General features: G+C 46.2%; 1 protein-coding gene across 1 annotated transcript in view; it reads right to left on the reverse strand.

The window, feature by feature from the left end:
* Window positions 1-2,100: 2,100 nt before the first annotated feature.
* Window positions 2,101-23,455, reverse strand: part of LOC112255330 (ERC protein 2) — a 104,853-nt gene continuing 83,498 nt past the window's right edge. Inside the window, 8 exon segments of the mRNA XM_042323723.1 lie at window positions 2,101-2,127; window positions 3,490-3,519; window positions 3,522-4,112; window positions 4,462-4,609; window positions 4,917-5,077; window positions 5,154-5,286; window positions 12,477-12,488; window positions 17,594-17,746. Of these exon segments, the coding sequence (XP_042179657.1) occupies window positions 2,101-2,127; window positions 3,490-3,519; window positions 3,522-4,112; window positions 4,462-4,609; window positions 4,917-5,077; window positions 5,154-5,286; window positions 12,477-12,488; window positions 17,594-17,746 (1,255 nt within the window).

Here is a 23,455-nt window from a genome sequence, read left to right on the forward strand (position 1 = left end):
CCATAAGGCCATGCGAGACTGCACATTAACGGCACAAGTAAACCTTCAGTACTACAGGCAAGCCTATTGGTCAGATAAGAGCTATAGTTGGTGCCTATTGGTCTGATAAGAGCTTTAGTGGGTGCCCATTGGTCAGATAAGAGCTGTAGTGGCTGCCCATTGGTCCGATAAGAGCTGTAGTGGCTGCCTATTGGTCGGATAAGCGCTGTAGTGGCTGCCTATTGGTTCCTCTTCCTTGTTCTGATGCACTTAACACAAAACACTCATAGCCATAGTCATGTACTGCAGATGAAACACACTCAACAAAAGGTAATTAGAAGATAAAAATAAGTAGCACAACAATTTAAAAGTAAACTAAAGCTGTAACTGTATGGCACTTCATAAAATATGTGGGAAGAGACAGGCTATCTCTGGAAAAAGAGAAAACTACAAAAAAAAACTACATATGAGTAAAATAAGCACTGTGAAGACAGACTATCAGTAAGTAGGGAGGAGACTGACGGGCAGGGGAGCCAATCAGAACCAGCCGGGGATGAACAGGGTGGGGCAAATCAGGTAAACAGGGCACCTCAGGTAAGCAAGGTGGAGTTAGGAGAGTGAACCAATTAGGCGCAGGTTGGTGAGAATGGGGGGGCAACAGGTGAGCTGAGCAGCTTGACAACTGGGCCAGAGTGGCTGTGTGAGTTTGGCTGTGTGAGCAGGACGACGGAGCTGAGACCAGACAGCTCATCTGTCTGTCTGTCTGTCTGTCTGTCTGTCTGTCTGTCTGTCTGTCTGTCTGTCTGTCTGTCTGTCTGTCTGTCTGTCTGTCTGTCTGTCTGTCTGTCTGTCTGTCTGTCTGTCTGTCTGTCTGTCTGTCTGTCTGTCTGTCTGTCTGTCTGTCTTTGTCTGTCTTTGTCTGAGGGGGACCCAGTCTGTCCAACCCAGTTTAACGTCACAGAAAGCACTTCTGTGTCTGTGTAGGGCCACTCATCCTCCACAGAGTCACTCTCAAAGATCTGGCCAGTTTCTCCAATGTCTGTAGAGTGCTCTTCACATGATGGCTCCTCAGTCATCTGTAAAAATACACATAATGGTGTAATTAACACTAGAGTTGTTCCTGTCCATTTACAGTGATTGTCGAATGAACACTAAACAATAATTCACAGTGCTTTATTCTATATCTATCAATTAATATATATATAGCCCTTCTATCTATATCTATAGTCCTTCTTGCATCAGCTGATATCTCAAAGTGCTGTACAGACCTTCGGTAAGGGGACAAGGATTGCAAGATTCAGGTATCTTTCCAAACATTCCCAGATTTTCCTGATATCCCAGTTGGAATATTCCTGGAATTAGGAGGGAATAATCAGAAAATCCAGGAATCTTCCAACCGGGATTTCTGGAAACTCAGGGGATTCTTTCCAAAAGTTACCACTAAAGGGGACCCTCCAAATCAAGTGTTACTGAATCTAGAAATACGTTTTACCTGCTCAACCATCAGTCTCCTCGTCTGGCCTTCCCACCTGCTTCATCCCTCTTCTTCTTCATCATCTTCCTCATCCTCAGTAAAAATAAAGGCCCCATTTTGAAGTGTGGATTGTGTGGTGGTAAAAAATGTTTGGTCAGGTAGTCAATGTGTTTCAGCATCATGGCATGGCTGTGCTCCTCCAATAGTGACTGAATCATCTAGGATCCAGAGAGATGAACACAGAGAGAGAGAGAGAGAGAGAGAGAGAGATGTGGCGAGGGAGGCAGGCAGGCAGGTTTGGGAGGTTTGGGAGGGAGGTTTGGGAAGGAGGGAGGTTTGGGAGGGAGGGAGGTTTGGGAGGGAGGGAGGTTTGGGAGGGAGGTTTGGGGGAGGGAGGGAGGGAGGGAGGGAGGGAGGGAGGGAGGGAGGGAGGGAGGGAGGGAGGGAGGGAGGGAGGGAGGGAGGGAGGGAGGGGAGGGAGGGCAAGAGTCAGTCAGCTAAACAAATAAATCCACAGCACACAGAGATTTGGAACAGAACTGAAGAGAAAACAGGAAGTGAAAGCGAAAAGGTACGAAAAAGCAGTGTTTCAAAACATCTCACACCTCAGAACAACATCAGAGCTTTGGTTGTCATCGTTGGCACGATTATGCCCAAATGCCCTCCTCATCATCCTATTGGTGAGAGTGTTATAGGCCGGCAGAAAAGGTTAGCAGGAAGTGAAGAAAGGGTTATCAAAAGTTAGCATAGGTCAAAGGTTATTATATGACAGCATGTCATGAGTAGGTAAATATGCAGGAGAGAAATGATTGAAAGCACTATATTAAGAGTCATGATAATGTTACAGTATATAGGATTAATATAGAGAAGAGCAAAGGCATAAAGGCATTGTAAGTCTGGTTTTTGCTTTTCAATCCAATCTGCATTGCATAGGTTAATTACAGGCCCACTCTGTAACATTTACAGACAGTATTGGTTGAATGGGTTAACAGTGGTCAACTTGATCCAGGCATGAATGTTGAACAAAGCTGAGAATAAACATTGGGTCTATTTTGACCTCACACCAGGAAGGCCCTACAGTAGAGCGGTCATAGGGCCCTGGTCAACAGTAATGCACTATAGGGAATAGGGTACCACTTGAGACACAGCCTTAATCTAAACATAGATTTAAATGCACAATGCAACAGTCTAGACATTAGACCACCACACCACAACAAGGATAGGAAACAGAGGGACAGCCTGCTTTTTGTCTAATAGTGTTCGCAAAAACATCTGTAATGCTTCCCGGGTGGTGCAGTGGTCTAGGGCACTGCATCGCAGTGCTAGCTGTGCCACCAGAGACTCTGGTTTCGCGCCCAGGCTCTATCGCAGCCGGCCGCGACCGGGAGGTCCGTGGGGCGATGCACAATTGGCCTAGCGTCGTCCGGTTTAGGGAGGGTTTGGTCGGTAGGGATATCCTTGTCTCATTCCGCACTAGCGACTCCTGTGGCGGGCGCAGTGCACGCTAACCAGGTCGCCAGGTGCACGGTGTTTCCTCCGACACATTGGTGCGGCTGGCTTTCGGGTTGGATGCGCGCTGTGTTAAGAAGCAGTGCAGCTTGGTTGGGTGTTTCGGAGGACGCATGGCTTTCGACCTTCGTCTCTCCCGAGCCCATACGGGAGTTGTAGCAATGAGACAAGATAGTAACTACTAACAATTGGATACCACGAAATTGGGGAGAAAAGGGGGTAACATTTAAAAAAAAAAATGTTTTAAAACATCTGTAATTGCAAAAACATAATGGCAATGCAATTCATTCTGAGTAAATACGAGAATGTGGTTTGGAATAAGTCAATTATGTGCTTTAGTAGCTACAAAGAGTTAAAGCCTTACAATCAGAGTTCTGGGCCCATAGTCATAAAACATATCAGTTTTGCCTTTTAGATCATATGATTATATGGACAGGGGGGACCTGATCCTAGATCAGCACTGCTGGTCTGAGATGCTTTATAAATCCACCCCCTGATTGTAAACACAAGAAAGGGAGACATGTGACCTGGTCATGGGAGGGGCGGTGGCCGGCATGGGGGGGTCCTCTGGCAGGCCCTGGTCCTCCGCGGTGGTGTGGGGGTGGGTGGCGGGGGTGGCCGCCTTGCTGTTGCGGGGCATGGGGTATGGGGTGATGGGGATGCTGCTGGGGGTGTGGGTGCTGGGAGTGGGGGCTTGCTGCAGGGGGCCGTGAATGTGTGGCTGTGGGTGCTGTTGGGGGTGGGGGTGCTGCTGCTGTGGCGGAGGCCCGTGAGGATGCTGTCCTGGGTGGGGGTGTTGTTGTTGTTGTTGTGGGTGTGGGTGTGGCTGCTGGGCTTGCAGCGGGTGCTGGGGCCGTGGTTGGTGTTGGGGCTGTTGGGGGTGCCCCTGCGGGTGCTGTTGGGGATGAGGGGAGTACTGCTGTTGATGCTGCTGGGGGTGAGGGTGTTGTTGCGGTGGGGGCTGGGGGTGCGGGGCATGGGGGTACGGGGCATGCTGCTGCTGGGGATGTGGCGGGTGCTGGTACTGGGGCTGGGGGGACTGAGGCTGGAGACCCGGGTGGGGTTGCTGGGGTAGGGAATGGAAGGGAGGATGGGGGTGGTAGTGGTCGTCTTCATAGTTGTCTGCCATCAGCTTCATCCTGCTCTGTGTCTGTGGAACAAAACACAAACATGTAAGTTTTACAATTTAACACGAGAGACCCAAACACTGAGTTAGTTTTTATGAATGGAAGGAATTGATTGAGTTATCAAAGAGAGAATAGCAACTGAGTAGCAGAAATAAGCTTAGAACGGAACAACTGCTGCTATTGTGAGCAATTCCTTTCAAATTCAGTCAATTGAAATTCCAATTCCAATTAAATATTTCTAAACACTTTTCAATGAGATAGAAATGGAATTGCCATTTCAGTTTACTAACTAAATTTACTTAATTGAAATGGAATGGACCCTGAGTAAAGGTTGAATAAAATGTCTACCTGAGTTATGTCACCAGTCCTGACCTGCTGTTTTAGCTGGTGCATCAATCTGTCCTTCTCCCTCTTCAGAGCCAGAACCTCTTCCTGGGTCTTCTTCTTCCCAGAGGCAGACATCTCTAGCAGAGCGATGTTAGCATCCTTCTCACTGATGGCTGCCAGCAGGGCCTGTTGTCTATAGACAAACAAGAGAAAAACATACCAGTCAGCACAGCTGAGACAAAACATGCATCTTTCCCACATATGAAGATAACATAATTTACCATTTCTCACTATTTACGTGAAACAAAAAAGTATTGACATGGCGTTTGAGCATTCACACGACCAAGACAGTTTTTCTTTATATCCTTGACCTATTTGAATAATTTCACTGCAGTTCTTTTGATTACCATTGTTAAACAGAATATGAACATGATCTTTGCTAACTCAAACATATGAACATGTTTCATTGCTCTGCTGATGTACGACATCCCATGACTTACTTCATCTCCAGGATCTCCTCCAGCTGTTTCCTGCGCTCCTGTCTCATGTTGGTCAGGTGACCGTCCCTCTCCTGCAGGGACTGCTGGGTAGACGAGAGGCGCTGCTTGGTGGCATCCAGCTCCTGTCTAGTTCTCTCTAGGGTGTTCATCATCTCCTCCAACTGACACACACACACATTACAGACATACTGTATTTTCTATGTCTCACATGCACACACACACACTTTATAAACAGACCTTCAGATGCTGACCAAGGTCCATGGTGTTGTCTTTTCGAGGGTCCCCCATTATCTGACCAGGCTTCTTTTCCCCCTGGGGGCCCAGTTTGAGGTTGGGACCCCCCTTCTTAGTAACCTGCTCCTTGGTCTGCCTGTATGGATAACCACAGATTATGTCAGAGTTCAACCCTCTATCATACTAGTCACCGTCTTACCACACCACTAGCCGAAACAACTGGTATCAATGGTTCATACGTCCCCTTGAGGCATTACTAAGGCATTACTAATACTTTGTCTACTGTACTTTATAAGTAAATATAGACACACTGAACTCACATACCACACATACAGGGTTGGGTAGGTTACTTTCTAAATGTAATCAGTTACTAGTTACTAGTCCAAAATTGTAATCAGTAATGTAACTTTCAGTTACTTTGAGATTACTTTCCCTTTAAGAGGCATTAGAAGAAGACAAAAATATATTTTACCACTTGAATGAAATCTATTGCAGGATAAATCAATATTATAATTGACATAGCTGGCTATTAATGGATGTTGGATTTTACTTTATGGGTTGGTTACATAGGCTTCTTCTAACCGATTGCTTTTTACAACAGATACGATTAGGCTACACTGTAAAAAGTGTCAGATTTACAGTCATTCCAATTGATGCAATATCCTTTGATCTTCAAGAATATGACATAGAAATCTGTAAATACAGTATATACTATGAAACATTTTAGGAGATCTCAGTTGGGGTCTCAGCTTACTGTTCAGAGTCAGAATAATAGAATACACAAGGTGCAATTTATAAATGTGGTTGTGCATCAGCAGTTTTTCACTTGTTATGTCAATCACTGACTGTCACTCAACTAGCCATATCAGCTAACAATTATTAGATTTGTAAGTTAGTCAAGCCAATTATCTAAACTTGTATTAATCATGGCTGACTACCGACTGGGCACACAGGGTACGTACCCAGGGGCCCTGACCTCCAGGGGGCACCCATTGATTTTGTTAGTCACTCTCACTCAGATATCATTTACATGGCATAAGTTGAGGCAAAATGTGTAGAATTGCAGGTAATTAGCCCTGAATCAGTTACCCAACCAAGGCAGGGCCCCCTAACTTCTCTCCTCCCCACACCTGATGATTAGCAGAGCGGCAGCAGGCTATCTACACTCATAGAGAGCTGGCTCCTGTGGTTGGCGGTTGCAGTAAAAATATATATATATACACATTTCAATTTTTCTCTGCCTCTAGGGCCCCCTACGGGCTTGGGCCCGGGGCTTCAGCTCCTGTAAGCCACTGCATTAAGCAGGCCCTTGATCTGCACTATGCAACTGTTGCAAGAGCACATTTTTCACTGGCTGTCCACTGGTTCCAAAAATAATAATTGGTAGTCAGCTTAAACTTCTTTAGTTCAACCACTATTGGGTTAAAATACACATGTACATTTGTGAACAGCCACCCACTACAAATACAATCCGTAAGGTGCATAAAGCTAAATGAGAGAGCAGCAGTGTGATTCACTTGAATTCGCTATGTAGATGTCAATAATAAGTGATATCCGTATCGCCATAGACTACATGTCACGCCCTGACCTGAGTATTCTTTGTTTTCTTTATATATTTTGGTTAGGTCAGGGTGTGACGAGGGTGGTATGTGTTTTTGTATTTTCTAGGGTTTTTGTACTGTCTAGGGGTATTGTCGATTTATGGGGTTGTTTACATTCTAGGTGTTTATGTAGGTCTATGGTTGCCTAGATTGGTTCTCAATTAGAGGCAGGTGCTTATTGTTGTCTCTGATTGGAAACCATATTTAGGCAGCCATCTTCTTTGGGTATTTCGTGGGTTATTGTGTCTAGTTGCCTGTGTTTGCACTTTTGTATCATAGCGTCACAGCCGTTTTGTTATTTCGTATAGTTTGTTTAGTGTCTATCTTTATTAAAAGTTGTATGTATTCTAACCACGCTGCGCTTTGGTCTACTCCATACGACGATCGTGACACTACACCACTGCTGTCATCCTTACCTCCAAGCCTTTATTCAAATTGGATTATCCTTGAATGCCTTTGACAGCAGTCACACCATTGGAAAACATAGCTTGGACTGTAGGCTCTAAACGCCTATTCCTGCTCTTTTACCTCGATCAAGCAAATACGTTTAGTGTGTCATCATAGTGGTCAGACTCGCTCAGGTGGAACAAACTTAAAAGTGAGCCTTTTTCAATGCTGATTTGAATGTTGTGAGTAAACAGAAAGGTGTCATTTTTTTCTCTCGCAAACTTCCTTTATGAATTAAAAAGTATTCCTAGTAGAAATCACCTAGTTTTTCAAAAGTATCTGAAGTCTGATAATATTCTTTCTGATAATGTAACGTATTAAAGTATATTTCTTTGTAATCCATTACTCCCCAACCCTGCACACATATACAGTTGAAGTCGGAGGTTTACATACACTTAGGTTGGAGTCATTAAAACTTGTTTTTCAACCACTCCACAAATTGGTTATTAACAAACTATAGTTTTGGCAAGTCAGTTAGGACATCTACTTTGTACATGACACAAGTAATTTTTCCAACAATTGTTTACAGGCAGTTTATTTCACTTATAATTCACTGTATCACAATTCCAGTGGGTCAGAAGTTTACATACACTAAGTTGATTGTGCCATTAAACAGCTTGGAAAATTCCAGAAAATGATGGCATGGCTTTAGAAACTTCTGATAGGCTAATTGGCATAATTTGAGTCAATTGGAGGTGTACCTGTGGAAGTATTTCAAGGCCTACCTTCAAACTCAGTGCCTCTTTGCTTGACATCATGGGAAAATCAAAGATATCAGCCAAGACCTCAGAAAAAAAATTGTAGACCTCCACAAGTCTGGTTCTTCCTTGGGAGCAATTTCCAAACGCCTGAAGGTACCACGTTCATCTGTACAAACAATAGTACGCAAGTATAAACACCATGGGACCACACAGCCGTAATACTGCTCAGGATGGAGACATGTTCTGTCTCCTAGAAATGAACGGACTTTGGTGCGAAAAGTTCAAATCAATCCCAGAACAACAGCAAAGGACCTTGTGAAGATGCTGGAAGAAACAGGTACAAAAGTATCTATACGAACAGTAAAATGAGTCCTATATCGACATAACCTGAAAGGCCGCTGAGCAAGGAAGAAGCCACTGCTCCAAAACCGCCATAAAAAGCCAGCCTACAGTTTGCAATTGCACATGGGGACAAAGATCGTACTTTTTGGAGAAATGTCCTCTGGTCTGATGAAACAAAAATAGAACTGTTTGGCCATAATGACCATCGTGATGGAGGAAAAAGGGGGAGGCAACATCTCAACACATCAGTTAAAACTTGGTCGCAAATGGGTCTTCCAAATGGACAATGACCCCAAGCATACTTCCAAAGTTATGGCAAAATGGCTTAAGGACAACAAAGTCAAGGTATTGGAGTTGCAATCACAAAGCCCTGACCTCAATCCCATAGAAAATGTGTGGGCAGAACTGAAAAGGTGTGTGCGAGAAAGGAGGCCTACGAACCTGACTCAGTTACACCAGCTCTGTCAGGAGGAATGGGCCAAAATTCACCCAACTTATTGTGGGAAGCTTGTGGAAGGCTACTCAAAACGTTTGACCCAAGTTAAATGATTTAAAGGCAATGCTACCAAATACTAATTGAGTGACCCACTTGGAATTTGATGAAAGAAATAAAAGCTGAAATAAATCATTCTCTCTTCAATTATTTTGACATTTCACATTATAAAAATAAAGTGGTGATCCCTACTGACCTAAGACAGGGAATTTGTACTTGGATTAAATGTTAGGAATTGTGAAAAACTGAGTTAAAATGTATTTGGCTAAGGTGTATGTAAACTTCCGATTTCAACTGTATGTGAGTAATACAATGACGACTGTTAGACTCATTAGAAACACATGCAGATGGACACAACAAAACACAAGAAAAATATATATATACACACACTGAACAAATTAAATACAAGATGTAAAGTGTTTTTCCCATGTTTCATGAGCTGAAATAAAAGATTTTCCACATGCACAAAAAACATATTTCTCTCAAATTTTGTCCACAATAAATGTACATCCCTGTTGGTGAGCATTTCTCCTTCACCAAGATAATCCATCCACCAGACAAGTGTGGCATATTGATTGAACAGCATTATCATTACAGAGGTGCACCTTGTGCTGGGGACAATAAAAAGGCCACTCTAAAAAGTGCATTTTGTCACATAACAATGCCACAGATGTCTCAAGTTTTGAGGGAGCTTGTAATTGGCATGCTGACTGCAGGAATGGCCACCAGAGCTGTTGCCAGAGAATGAAATGTTTCTTTGTCTACCACAAACCGACTCCAATGTAATTTCAGAGAATTTTGCAGTATATCCAACCGGCCTCACAACCACAGACCACGTGCAACCACACCAGCACCGGACCTCTACATCCGGCTTCTTCACCTGCGGGCTCGTCTGAGACCAGCTACCCGGACAGCTGATGAAACTGTGGGTTTGCACAACTGAAGAATTTCTGCAACAACTGTCAGAAACCGTCTCAGGGAAGCTCATCTGTATGCTCGTCGTCCTCACAAGGCTCTTGACCTGACTGCAGTTCTGCGTCGTAACCGACTTCAGTGGGCAAAATGCTCACCATCGATGGCCACTGGCATGCTGGAGAAGTGTGCTCTTCACGGATGAATCCCAGCTTCGACTTTACCGGGCAGATGGCAGACAGCATCATGTGGATGAGCGGTTTGCTGATGTCAACATTGTGAACAGAGTGCCCTATGGTGGTAGTAGGGTTATAGTATGGGCAGGCATAAGCTACAGACAATGAACATAATTGCATTTCATCGATGGCAATTGAATGCACAGAGATACTGTGACAAGATCCTGAGGCCCATTGTCGTGCCATTCATCTGTACACAATTCTGGAAGCTGAAAATGTCTCAGTTCTTCCATGGCCTGCATACTCACCAGATACATCAGCCACTGAGCATGTTTGGAATGCTCTGGATCGACGTGTACAACAGCGTGTTCCAGTTCACGCCAATATTCAGCAACTTCACACAGCCATTGAAGAGGAGTGGGACCATATTCCACAGGCCACAATGAACAACCCAATCAACTCTATGCGAAGGAGATGTGTCATGCTGTATGAAGCAAATGGTTGTGACACCAGATACTGACTGGTTTTCTGATCCACGCACCTACCTTTTTTTAAGGTATCTGTGACCAACAGATGCACATGTGTATTCCCAGTCATGTGAAATCCATAGATTACGGCCTAATGAATTTATTTAAATTGACTGATTTCCTTATATGAACTGTAATTCAGTAACATTTTGAAATTCTTGCATGTTCAATTTATATTTTTGTTTAGTATATACAGTGCATTTGGAAATTATTCAGCACCCTTGACTTTTTCCACATTTTGGTACGTTACAGCCTTATTCTAAAATAAATTTAATATTTTTTTCTCTCATCAATCAAAACACCCCAAAATGACAAAGCGAAAACAGGTTTTAAGAAAACATAAATACTTTATTTACATAAGTATTCAGACCCTTTGCTATGAGACTCAAAATTGAGCTTAGGTGCTTCCTGTTTCCATTGATCATCCTTAAGATGTTTCTACAACATGATTGGAGTCCATCTGTGCTAAATTCAATTGATTGGACATGATTTGGAAAGTCACACACCTGTCTATATAAGGTCCCACAGTTGACAGTGCATGTCAGAGCAAAAACCAAGCCATGAGGTCAAAGGAATTGTCCGTAGAGGTCTGAGACAGGATTGTATCAAGGCACAGATCTGGGGAAGGGTACCAAACAATTTCTGCAGCATTGAAGGACCCCAAGAACACAGTGGCCTAGATCCTTCTTAAATGGAAGACATTTGGAACCACCAAGACTCTACTTAATTTTAATTTTTTCTTTATTTTACTAGGCAAGTCAGTTAAGAACAAATTATTCTTTTCAATGACAGCCTAGGAACAGTGGGTTAACTGCCTGTTCAGGGGCAGAACGACAGATTTGTACCTTGTCAGCTCAGGGATTAGAACTTGCAACCTTTTGGTTACTAGTCCAACGCTCTAACCACTAGGCTACCCTGCCGCCCCAAGACTCTACTTAGAGCTGGCCGCCTGGCCAAACTGAGCAATCCGGGGAGATGGGCCTTGGTCAGGGAGGTAACCAAGAACCCGATGGTCACTCTGACAGAGCTCTAATTCCTCTGTGGTGATGGGAGAACGTTCCAGAAGGACAACCATCTCTGCAGCCCGCTTGCAGTTTTCCAAGAGGCACCTAAAGGACTCTCAGACCATGAGAAACAAGATTCTCTTTGGCCTGAATGTCAAGCATCACGTCTGGAGGAAACCTGGCACCATCACTACGGTGAAGCATGGTGGTGGCAGCATGTTGTGGGGATGTTTTTCAGGGGCAGGGACTGGGAGACTAGTCAGGATCAAGGGAAAGATAAATAGAGAAAAATACAGAGAGATCATTGATGAAAACCTGCTTGAGAGCGCTCAGGACCTCAGACTGGGGCGATGGTTCACCTTCCAACAGGATAACGACCCTGAGTAAACAGCCAAGACAATGCAGGAATGGCTTAGGGACAAGTCTCTGAATGTCGTTGAGTGGCCCCGCCAGAGCCTGGACTTGAACCCGATCTAACATCTCTGGAGAGACCTGAAAATAGCTGTGCAGCGACGCTCCCCATCCAACCTGACAGAGCTTGAGAGGATCTGCAAAACAGTTTGTGAGAAACTCCCCAAATACAGGTGTGCCAAGCTTGTAGCATCATACCCAAGAAGAATTGAGTCGTTAATCACTGCCAAAGGTGCTTCAACAAAGTATTGAGTAAGGATCTGAATACTTATGGAAATGTGTAAATGATAACTTGCAAACATTTTAAAAAAAATAATGTTTTGCTTTGTCATTATGGGGTATTGTGTGTAGATTAATGAGGGGGGAAACTATTTTATCCATTTAAGAACAAGGCCGTAACGTAAAAAATTTTGGAAAAAGTCAAGGGGTCTGAAAACTTTCCGATTGCACTAATATACATTCAGGTTAGACATACAGGTACTGTAATTGACAAGGAAATTTGAATGCAAAAACAATGAACAACATTCAGGAGATATGAGACACAGATGAGATAAAGACAAGTCCATGTTAATACAGTATGTTCAGAGATCTCTGAAATGACTCACAGGTTTAGGCACCAGAGTTAGAATAGTAGGGGGGAAGTCGCACCTTTCAGGTGTACGGATGGGGCCGGTGGTGGGGGGGGGGATTCTAATGGAGGTTCGCTACTTACCTGGGAGCTAGGCTGCAGGTGGAGAAGAGGAGGACGAGGAGGAACAGGAGGAGGAGGTGGTGTAAGGAGGGATGGCAGGACAAGAGGAAACAGCAGACAGAAACAGGAGACAGGAGAAGAGTAAAAAAATGTAACATTAGTATCATAACAGAAAAGAAGGACAACAGAGGACCCATAACCAGAATAAAGTGTACACAATCAGAGACAGACAGGGAGAGATCATCATCATCATAAGAGGCACCAATGAGAAACAGTCACTGGAAAACACAGACATAGCTAACGCGGGATGCACAGGATACACCTTCTCCTCTGACAGCCACGTTAGAGCCCTGTATTAGCTGCTGGCTGCACAGCCTGTGAGTGCGGGGCGGGCATGCAGTCAGTCAGAAAAGGGGACAGAAGACACTAGCTGTGATAGAGAGACGGGGAGTGAGCGAGGTTAGGCTAGGAGGAGGGGGAGGGACAAGAGAGCTAGTATAGCTAAACAGTAAGGAGAAGAGGAGACCATGTGGGCAAGGCAGCAAGGGAACCAGTCAAGGGAGCCATGGCAGACAGCCAGAAAGAGGGGGACCAACCAAACAACTGGGGGGGTACAGTACATACAGACCCTACCTACTAAACAGCTCACTCAATGAGCAGAACATTGTTGACCTGGAGCACAGCAGCTCTAGTCATGCAGACAAGACTACTAGGCTGAGAGCTAGCCTTTACATTGGGCATAGCAAGCTAGACAGGGAAGTGGAGAGGGCAGGGAGATCAGGGCGGAGGTCAGTGTAGAGAAGGTGGGAATCACTGTTAGTAGTAGGGTGGAGGTATCGAAGCAGTGAAGGGTGAGGATGGTTCTGGAGGAGGGTTAGGGTTGGAGGTATCGGAACATCGAATGGGTTGGTTCTGAGGGAGAGTTTGGGGTGGAGATGGGCAGATGGGGGTCAGGAATGAGCAGGGGAAGCAGCGTGCCCACAGCAGTTGAAGGACTAAAGACAGGACCTTCCTACTCTCTTAGAAAAAAAGGTACTATCTAGAACCTGAAATGGTTCTTTGGCTATTCCAATAGAGTCGTGGCCAAAAGTTGAGAATGACACAAATATTAATTTTCACAAAGTCTGCTGCCTCAGTTTCTATGATGGCAATTTGCATATACATAAAATGTTATTAAGAGTGATCAGATTAATTGCAAAGTCCCTCTTTGCCATGTAAATTAACTGAATCCCCAAAAAATATTTCCACTGCATTTCAGCCCTGCCACAAAAGGACCAGCTGACAACATGTCAGTTATTCTCTCGTTAACACAGGTGTGAGTCTTGACGAGGACAAGGCTGGAGATCACTCTGTCATGCTGATTGAGTTTAAATAACAGACTGGAAGCTTCAAAAGGAGGGTGGTGCTTGGAATCATTGTTCTTCCTCTGTCAACTATGGTCACCTGCAAGGAAACACGTGCCGTCATCATTGCTTTGCACAAAAAGGGCTTCACAGGCAAGGATATTGCTGCCAGTAAGATTGTACCTAAATCAACCAGTTATCGGATCATCAAGAACTTCAAGGAGTGCGGTTCAATTGTTGTGAAGAAGGCTTCAGGGTGCACAAGTAAGTCCAGCAAGTGCCAGGACCATCTCCTAATGTTGATTCAGCTGCGGGATCGGGGCACCACCAGTACAGAGCTTGCTCAGGAATGGAGGCAGGCAGGTGTGAGTGCATCTGCACGCACAGTGAGACGAAGACTTTTGGATGATGGCCTGATGTCAAGAAGGGCAGCAAAGAAGCCACTTCTCTCCAGAAAAAACATCAGGGACAGACTGATATTCTGCAAAAGGTACAGGGATTGGACTGCTGAGGACTGGGGTAAAGTCATTTTCTCTGATGAATCCCCTTTCCGGTTGTTTGGGGCATCTGGAAAAAAGCTTGTCCGGAAAAGACAAGGTGAGCGCTACCATCAGTCCTGTGTCATGCCAACAGTAAAGCATCCTGAGACCATTCATGTGTGGGGTTGTTTCTCAGCCAAGGGAGTGGGCTCACTCACAATTTTGCCTTAGAACACAGCAATGAATAAAGAATGGTACCAACACATCCTCCGAGAGCAACTTCTCCCAACCATCCAGGAACAGTTTGGTGATGAACAGTGCCTTTTCCAGCATGATGGAGCACCTTGCCATAAGGCAAAAGTGATAACTAAGTGACTTGGGGAACAAAACATTGATAATTTGGATACATGGCCAGGAAACTCCCCAGACCTAACTTAATCCCATTGAGAACTTTTGGTCAATCCTCAAGAGGCGGGTGGACAAACAAAAACCCACAAATTCTGACAAACTCCAAGCATTGATTATGCAAGAATGGGCTACCATCAGTCAAGTTGTGGCCCAGAAGTTAATTGACAGCATGCCAGGGCGGATTGCAGAGGTATTGACTCTTTGCACCAACCTCATGTAATTGTCAATAAAAGCCTTTGACACTTATGAAATGCTTGTAATTATACTTCAGTATTCCATAGTAACATCTGACAAAGAATATCTAAATACACTGAAGCAGCAAACTTTGTGAAAAATAACATTTGTGTCATTCTCAAAACCTTTGGCCATGACTATAGGAGAACCCTTTGAAGAACTGTTTTTGTTTCCAAGTAGAACCCTTTTGGTTCCAGGTAGGACCCTATTGGGTTCCATGCAGAACCCTTTCCCCAGGAACCAAAAAGGATTCTCCTAGGGGGACAGCCATAATGGAACCAATTTTCTAAGAGTGTACAGAAGCTACACAAAACAGCCAAAACACAAAAGGCCACAGACAAAAAGTGTGTGTGTGTGTGTGTGTGTGTGTACATGCGCGTGTGTGTGTACATGTGTGTGTGGAATCAGTGTCTGGTTATTGTCTATGTGTAAGGTACATAGGAGCTGTACTGCATTTGCTACAGTACAGATCCCATAATGGTGCTATGTTGTAATGAGAGTGAGTTCATGGTAAAGGGAGGGAAGAGGGCATACAGACTGTCAAATTAAATATCATCCAGGAAATGAAAAGAAATACATATGATTCAGTATATACAGTGCAATCGAAAAGTATTCAGACGTCATTACTTTTTTTCACATTTTGTTTTAAGTTACAGCCTTTTTCTAAAATGGATGAATTCGTTTTCCCCCTCATCAATCTACACACAATATCCAATAATGACAAATCAAAAACAGGTTTTTAGAATTTTTTTCAAAAGCATCAAAATATAAAACAGAAATAGAATATTGACATAAGTATTCATACCCTTTACTCAGTACTATGTTGAAGGCCCTTTGGCAGCGATTGTAGCCTCCCTTTCTTCTCTGCAGATCTTCTCAAGCTCTGTCAGGTTGGATGGGGAGCGTCATTGCAGTCATTTTCAGGTCTCTCCAGAGATGAATGATCAGGTTCATGTCCGGGCTCTGGCTGGACCACTCACGGACATTCAGAGACTTATCCCGAAGCCACTCCTGCATTGACTAGGCTGTGTGCTTAGAGTCGTTGTCCTGTTGGAAGGTGAACCTTTGCACCAGTCTGAGGTCCTGAGCGCTCTGGAGCATGTTTTCATCAAGAATCTCTCTGTACTTTGCTCCGTTCATCTTTCCCTCGATCCTGACTAGTCTCCCAGTCCATGCCACTGAAAAACATCCCCACAGCATGATGCTGCCACCACCATGCTTCACCGTAGGGATGATGTTATGTGCCTTTTACTGAGGAGTGGCTTCCATCTGGCCACTCTACCATAAAGACCTGATTGGTGGAGTGCTGCAGAGAAGGTTGCCTTTCCAGAAGGTTCTCCCATTTCCTCAGAGGAACTCTGGAGCTCTGTCAGAGTGACCATTGGTTCCTTGGTCACCTCCGTGAACAAGGCCCCTCTACCTTAATTGCTCAGTTTGGCCAGGAGGTCAGCTCTAGGAAGAGTCTTGGTGGTTCCAAATGTCTTCCATTTAAGAACGATGGAGGCCACTGTGTTCTTGGGGTCCTTCAATGCTGCAGAAATTGTTTGGTACCCTTCCCCAGATATGTGCCTCGACACAATCCTGTCTCAGAGCTCTACGGACAATTCCTTCGACCTCATGGCTTGGTTTTTGCTCTGGCATCTACTGTCAACTTTGGGGCCTTATATAGACAGGTGTGTGCCTCTCCAAATCATTCCCAATCAATTGAATTTACAACAGGTGGACTCCAATCAAGTTGTAGAAACATCTCAAGGATGATCAATGGAAACAATGGATGCAGGATGCACCTGAGCTCAATTTCGAGTCTCATAGCAAAGGATCTGAATACTTATGTAAATAAAGTATTTCTGATATTTAATACATTTGCAAAAAACTATGTCATTATGGGGTATTGTGTGTAGATTGATGAGAAAAAAGAAAACAAATCCATTTTAGAATAAGGCTGTAACGTAACAAAATTAGGAAAAAGTCAAGGGGTCTGAATGCTTTCCGAAAGCACTGCATGTGTTGAAACTGACATACTGTATATGAGAAATATATGACATCCTTATGGCTTTCATATGTGAAATCATATGAATACAGTAGAAGTTCAGTATTAATACAAATATGAAAGTATTGATTCATACATGCTACTACAGTTTCGTTTTTTGATATAGTTTGTTTACCTTGCTCCTTGTTTAGGTGGCAGGTAGCCTAGTGGTTAGAGTGTTGGACTAGTAACCGAAAGGTTGCAAAATCGAATCCCCGAGCTGACAAGATAAAAATCTGTCGTTCTGCCCCTGGACAAGGCATTTAACCCACTGTTCCTAGGCCGTCATTGAAAATAAGAATTTGTTCATAACTGACTTGCCTAGTTAAATAAAGGTAAAGGAAAAAGATATTAGATTGAGTCATAAAGTGTGTGCAGGCATGGGTGGAGAAGCAGGCTGAAGACATGCGCAGACACACGTGCACAAAGATGCATATACAACATGACTACTGGCGCAGGCTTTTGCAAGACTACTGCTGTAGAGGTTGCACAACAGATCTAGTGATCTTTACATAACACGGATGGGCCGATGGGCTTCCAAATCAAACCAAATCAATTAAAAGGCGAGACCATATGCAGGTGCAGTCGCAGACGACGTAAACCACGAGGGCAGCCTTGCTGAAGTGCCAGGGGCAGAGCACTCACTTTCCCAGGAAGTCCCACACCATGCCCCCAATCTGCTGGGGGGCAGCGGACACAGGGGGGAGCGGGTCAGGGGGAGCTCTACCACCGGGACTGTGACGAGGGACGGGGCCAGGGCCGAAACCAGGGCGAGGGACAGGGGCAAGGTGAGGGGGGCTGTGACAGGGGGAGTAGGAGGAGAAGGGTGAGAAGGAGGGTGAGGGGAAAGTGTTGGAGAGAGAGAGAGAGAGAGAGAGAGAGAGGGAGAGACAGAGACATTGAGGGATATGGAAGAAGAATGAGAATGACACACTGAAATGCAATGGCACCGTATTACTGCTAGGGGATGCTCATGTGGTGAGCACATACAGTTTGACCTACCTGGACAGACACTTTTCTGCAATATTTTACACTAAAATGGCCAATCCAAAGTCTAAAGATTAAATGTTCTATTCATCGATACTCTATAGGTATGATGTAGATTTTCACTATCAGCCAGCATAGTACCCGGGGGGGGCGGCACCAGAGCAGCACAGTCCAAGATTTACAGGATGATGTGACATCCACATATCAACAAAGACCGGATGAGAGAGTAGATTAACTACACAAGAGCACATTTAAGCCAATTTGCACAGAGTTACAGGAATAGCAATAAATAGCATAGCAATAAAGCAGTCACCACAGGGCCTTTTGGAGAGGACCATGCACATCCAGTGCCTTGTCATACAAATCCAATGAGCTTTCACCTTCACTGCACATTGTAGGGGTTTCGCCCATAGCCTTGCTTGCTCACTAAAAAAACGATCAAAACCTTCATTCATACTGTGACTCAATCAAGTGATTTGTAGTAATTAAATAAGACTTTCAAACATTGAATTAACAGTAAGTATGTCACGACTCCCACCGAAGGTGGCTCCCCTGCCTGTTCAGGCGGTGCTCGACGGTCGTCGTCACCGGCCTACTAGCCGCCACCGATCCCTTTTCCTTTTTCTGTTTGTTTTGTCTTATTAGTTGCACCTGTGTCTAATTGTGTTTTCCTGATGTGCTCCCTTATTTAAGCCTAGTAAACCCGCCCTTGTTTTGTGCAGGATTAATTTTGTGTTACGTGTTGTGTTGTTGGGTGTGTTAGTGCTCCGGACTGCGTACCCTGTGTTTTGGGTTGGTGAGTATTTTCACGCACTGTGTTTTGGGCATTGTATTTTAGTGCCAGATTAAAGTGCACTTTTCCCTTTGAAACTCTCTGCTCTCTGCGCCTGATTCTTACCTCACACACCCAGTTAGCCGTGACAGAATCCCGCACCTTCTGTTATGGAATGAGCAGGAGCAGCCGCACCTCCTCTCCCATCGATGGAGGAGAGGGTCCTCCATCACACCACCATTCTCCACCGAATAGGATCGGCAATGGATCTGATGATGGAGAGGATGGACCGATGGGAGAGGAGTGGCCTTCCCACCTCATCTCCAGCACCCCTCCACCAGCACCACCTATCCCTGCTTCAGCATCCGGCTCCGGGGGCCCTGCGTCTGGTGCTCCCCAGGGAGTATGATGGGACGGCGGCTGGGTGTCAGGGGTTCCTCCTCCAACTGGAATTATACCTGGTGACCGTCCGTCCTAATCCCTCAGGGGAGGAGAGCGTGAGCGTCCTCGTCTCCTGTGTGACGGGTCGAGCCCTGGAGTGGGCTAACGCAGTGTGGAATGGCCCAGACTCGACGAAGGATCACTACCCCGAGTTCACCTGCCGATTCTGAGCTGTGTTCGATCACCCACCAGAGGGTCGGGCGGCGGGTGAACGGCTGTTCCACCTGCAACAGGAGACGAGGAGCGCGCAGGACTTTGCTCTGGAGTTCCGGACCTTGGCCGCAGGAATGGGGTGGAACGACAGGGCTTTGATGTAGCCTCAGGGAGGACGTCCGCAGGGAGCTAGCGTGTCAGGACACCACCCTCACCTTGGATGAACTCATAGACATGTCCATTCGTCTAGACAACCTGCTGGCTGCCCGCGGGCGTCCGGAACAGGCCCTGTTGTTTCCACCCCCAGGCCCTCCTGCTCCCATCCCCATGGAGTTAGGGGGGGCTGCATCGAGGGGGACTGGAGGAGGAGTTTCCTCCTGCACCAGTCGTGGTCGGCAAGGACACACGGCCGACCGGTGCTGGAGGAGCTCGTCTGGGAGTCGGGAGGCCAGGCGGAGCACTGCTCGGTCACCCCAGGTGAGTCAGCACCAGACTCACCCAGAGATTCCTGTCGGTCATATGTTTGTGTTAACCCAGGAAAAGAGGTTTTCTCCCTCTCTACAGCATAAGGCGCTAGTAGATTCAGGCGCAGCTGAGAACTTCATGGATCGTGGGCTCGCGTTAAGGCTAGGGATTCCCCTGGTGTCGTTAGACCTACCTTTCCCCGTGCACTCCTTAGATAGCCGACCATTAGGGTCAGGAGTGGTCAGGGAGGCCACGGTGCCACTGGACATGGTAACGCAGGGGGGTCATGAGGAGCGGATTAGTCTATTCCTTATTGATTCACCTGCATTTCCAGTGGTGTTGGGAATTCCCTGGCTAGCTCATCACAACCCGGTGATTTCATGGCGACAGGGGGCTCTTAGAGGGTGGTCAGAGGAGTGTTCAGGCAGGTGTATAGGAGTTTCCGTTGGTGCGACTATGGTGGAGAGTCCAGACTAGGTTTCCACCGTGCGCATTCCCTCTGAATATGCCGATTTGGCTATCGCCTCAGTAAGAGGAAGGCGACCCAATTACCACCCCATAATCGAGGGGACTACGCGATAGACCTCCTGGTGAACGCTGCACTTCCTAGGAGTCACGTGTACCCATTGTCCCAGGAGGAGACAGTGGCTATGGAGACATATGTTGCTGAATCGCTGGGACAGGGGTACATTCGGCCCTCCACATCACCCGTCTCCTCAAGCTTCTTTTTTGTGAAGAAGAAGGAGCGAGGTCTGCGTCCGTGCATTGATTATCGAGGTCTAAATTCTATCACAGTGGGGTTTAGTTACCCACTACCTCTCATCGCTACGGCGGTGGAATCATTTCACGGGGCGCGCTTCTTCACAAAACTGGACCTGAGGAGTGCGTATAATAAGGTGCGTATCCGGGGAGGAGATGAGTGGAAAACCTCATTTAGTACTACATCTGGCCATTATGAGTACCTCGTCATGCCATATGGGTTGAAGAATGATCCAGCCGTCTTTCAGTCCTTCGTAGACGAGATTCTCCGAGACCTGCACGGGCAGGGAGTGGTAGTGTACATCGATAACATCCTGATCTATTCTGTCACACGCGAGGTGCACGTGTCCTGGGTTATCGTATTTCCACCTCCGGGGTGGTGATGGAGTGTGACCGCGTTACAGCCGTGCGTAATTGGCCGACTCCGACCACGGTGAAAGAGGTGCAGCGGTTTTTAGGGTTTGCCAATTACTACCGGAGGTTTATCCGGGATTTTGGTCAGGTGGCTCCTCCCTTTACCTCACTGCTGAAGGGAGGTCCGGCGCACTTGCGTTGGTCAGCAGAGGCGGGCAGAGCTTTCAGTCGTCTGAAGGAGCTGTTCACCAATGTGCCCGTGTTGGCGCATCCGGACCCCTCTTTAATGTTCATAGTGGAGGTGGACGCTCGGCCGCCCTTGTTCTTTTCTTTTCGAAGAAGCTTGGTCCGGCAGAGCGAAACTATGACGTAGGGGACCGGGAGTCCGCCTCTATGATACCGAGGAGCAGTCCGTCGAGCCGACCCCCATTCTTCCACCTTCATGTCTCGTGGCACCGGTAGCATGGGAGGTGGAAGCGGAGATAGAGAGGGCATCACGGTTAGAGCCTGCCCCCCCTCAGTGACCAGCAGGGGCTCAGTATGTGCCGAGGGATGTCCTTGATAAATTAATACATTGGGCTCATACTCTACCCTCCTCGGGTCATCCTGGCATCGAGAGGACAGGGAGATACTGGAGGCCCACGTTGGCTAAGGACATGAGATTTTATGTCTCCTCCTGCTCAGTTTGCGCTCAGAGCAAGGCTCCTCGACACTTGCCTAGAGGGAAGTTACAGCCCCTCCCTGTTCCACAACGGCCGTGGTCATACTTGTCGGTGGACTTCCTCACCGACCTTCCCCCGTCCCAGGGAAGTACGACGATCCTGGTCATTGTGGATCGGTTTTCTAAGTCCTGCCAACTCATCCCGTTGCCCGGTATCCCTACGGCCCTGCAGACTGCGAAGGCCCTGTTTACCCATGTCTTCCGGCACTACGGGGTGCCTGCGGACATCGTTTCTGATTGGGGCCCCCAATTCACGTCCAGAGTTTGGAGGGCGTTTATGGAGAGGCTGGGGTCTCAGTCAGCTTGATCTCGGGTTTACACACCGAGAGTAATGGGTAGGTGGAGCGAGTAAACCAGGATATGGGCAGGTTTCTGTGGTCATATTGCCGGGACCGGCCAGGTGAGTGGGCGAGGTATGTTCCTTGGGCTGAGCTCGCTCAGAACTCCCTCCGCCACTCCTCAACGAACATGTCTCCCTTCCAGTGTGTGTTGGGCTACCAGCCGGTCCTGGCCCCATGGCATCAGAGCCAGACCGGGGCTCCTGGAGGAATGTGTACAGCGCTCAAAAGACACCTAGAAAGCCGTCCAGGAATCACTGAGACTGGCGGGGGGGGCGGCAGAAGAAGAGCGGGTCTGGCTCTCGACCCGAAACCTGCCCCTCCGCCTGCCCTGCCAGAAGCTGGGGCCGCAGTGTGTGGGGCCATTTAAAGTCCTGAGGAGGATAAACGAGGTGTGTTACAGGTTACAACTTCCTACTTATTATCGTATTAACCCCTCGTTTAATGTGTCTCTCCTCAGGCCGGTGGTGGCTGGTCCCCTTCAAGAAGGTGAGGTGCCTGAGGCACCTGTGTCTAATTGTGTTTTCCTGATGTGCTTCCTTATTTAAGCCTAGTAAACCCGCCCTTGTTTTGTCCGCGATTAATTTTGTGTTACGTGTTGTGTCATTGGGTGTGTTAGTGCTCCGGACCGTGTACCCTGTGTGTTGAGTTGGTCAGTATTTTCGCGCCCCCGGGGTTTTGGGCATTGTATTTTGGTACCAGATTAAAGTGCACTTTTCCCATTGGAACTCTCTGCTCTCTTCGCCTGATTCTTACCTCACACACCCAGTTAGCCGTGACAAAGTAATAGTATTGCCTTAGACGTTAACCCAGGTATATGGTGTTAGTCTGATAATCAGTTCAATAAATATGCTAATCTTTATCTATAATTCTGTCTGTTTCTCTATCCATAGCACTTCCATGCTTACGCCACACCTCCAACTACTCAACATCAATATATATATTTATCTATTATGAGACCTACAGTGCCGTCAGAAAGTATTCAAACCCCTTGACTTTTTACACATTTTGTTACTTTACAGCCTAAATCTAAAATGTATTAAATAAATAAAACTCCTCAGCAATCTACACACAACACCCCATAATGACAAAGCAAAAACAGGTTTTTAGAATTAATTTCAAATGTATTAATAAAAAACAGAAATATCTTATAAGTACTCAGACCCTTTGCTATGAGACTCGAAATTGAGCTCAGGTGCTTCCTGTTTCCATTGATCATCCTTGAGATGTTTCTACAACTTGATTGGAGTCCACCTGTGGTAAATTCAATTGATTGGTTATGATTTGGAAAGTCACACACCTGTCTATATAAGGTCACACAGTTGACTGTATATCAGAGCAAAATACCAATCCATGAGGTCGTAGGACTTGTCCGTAGAGCTCCGAGACAGTTTGGCCACCTGACCAAACTAAGCAATCAGGGGAGAAGGGCCTTGGTTAGGCAGGTGACCAAGAACCTGATGGTCACTCTGACAGAGCTCTAGATTTCCTCTGTGGTGATGGGATAACCTTCCAGA

The sequence above is a fragment of the Oncorhynchus tshawytscha genome, linkage group LG07 (assembly GCF_018296145.1).
Source record: "Oncorhynchus tshawytscha isolate Ot180627B linkage group LG07, Otsh_v2.0, whole genome shotgun sequence".
Taxonomy (NCBI): domain Eukaryota; kingdom Metazoa; phylum Chordata; class Actinopteri; order Salmoniformes; family Salmonidae; genus Oncorhynchus; species Oncorhynchus tshawytscha.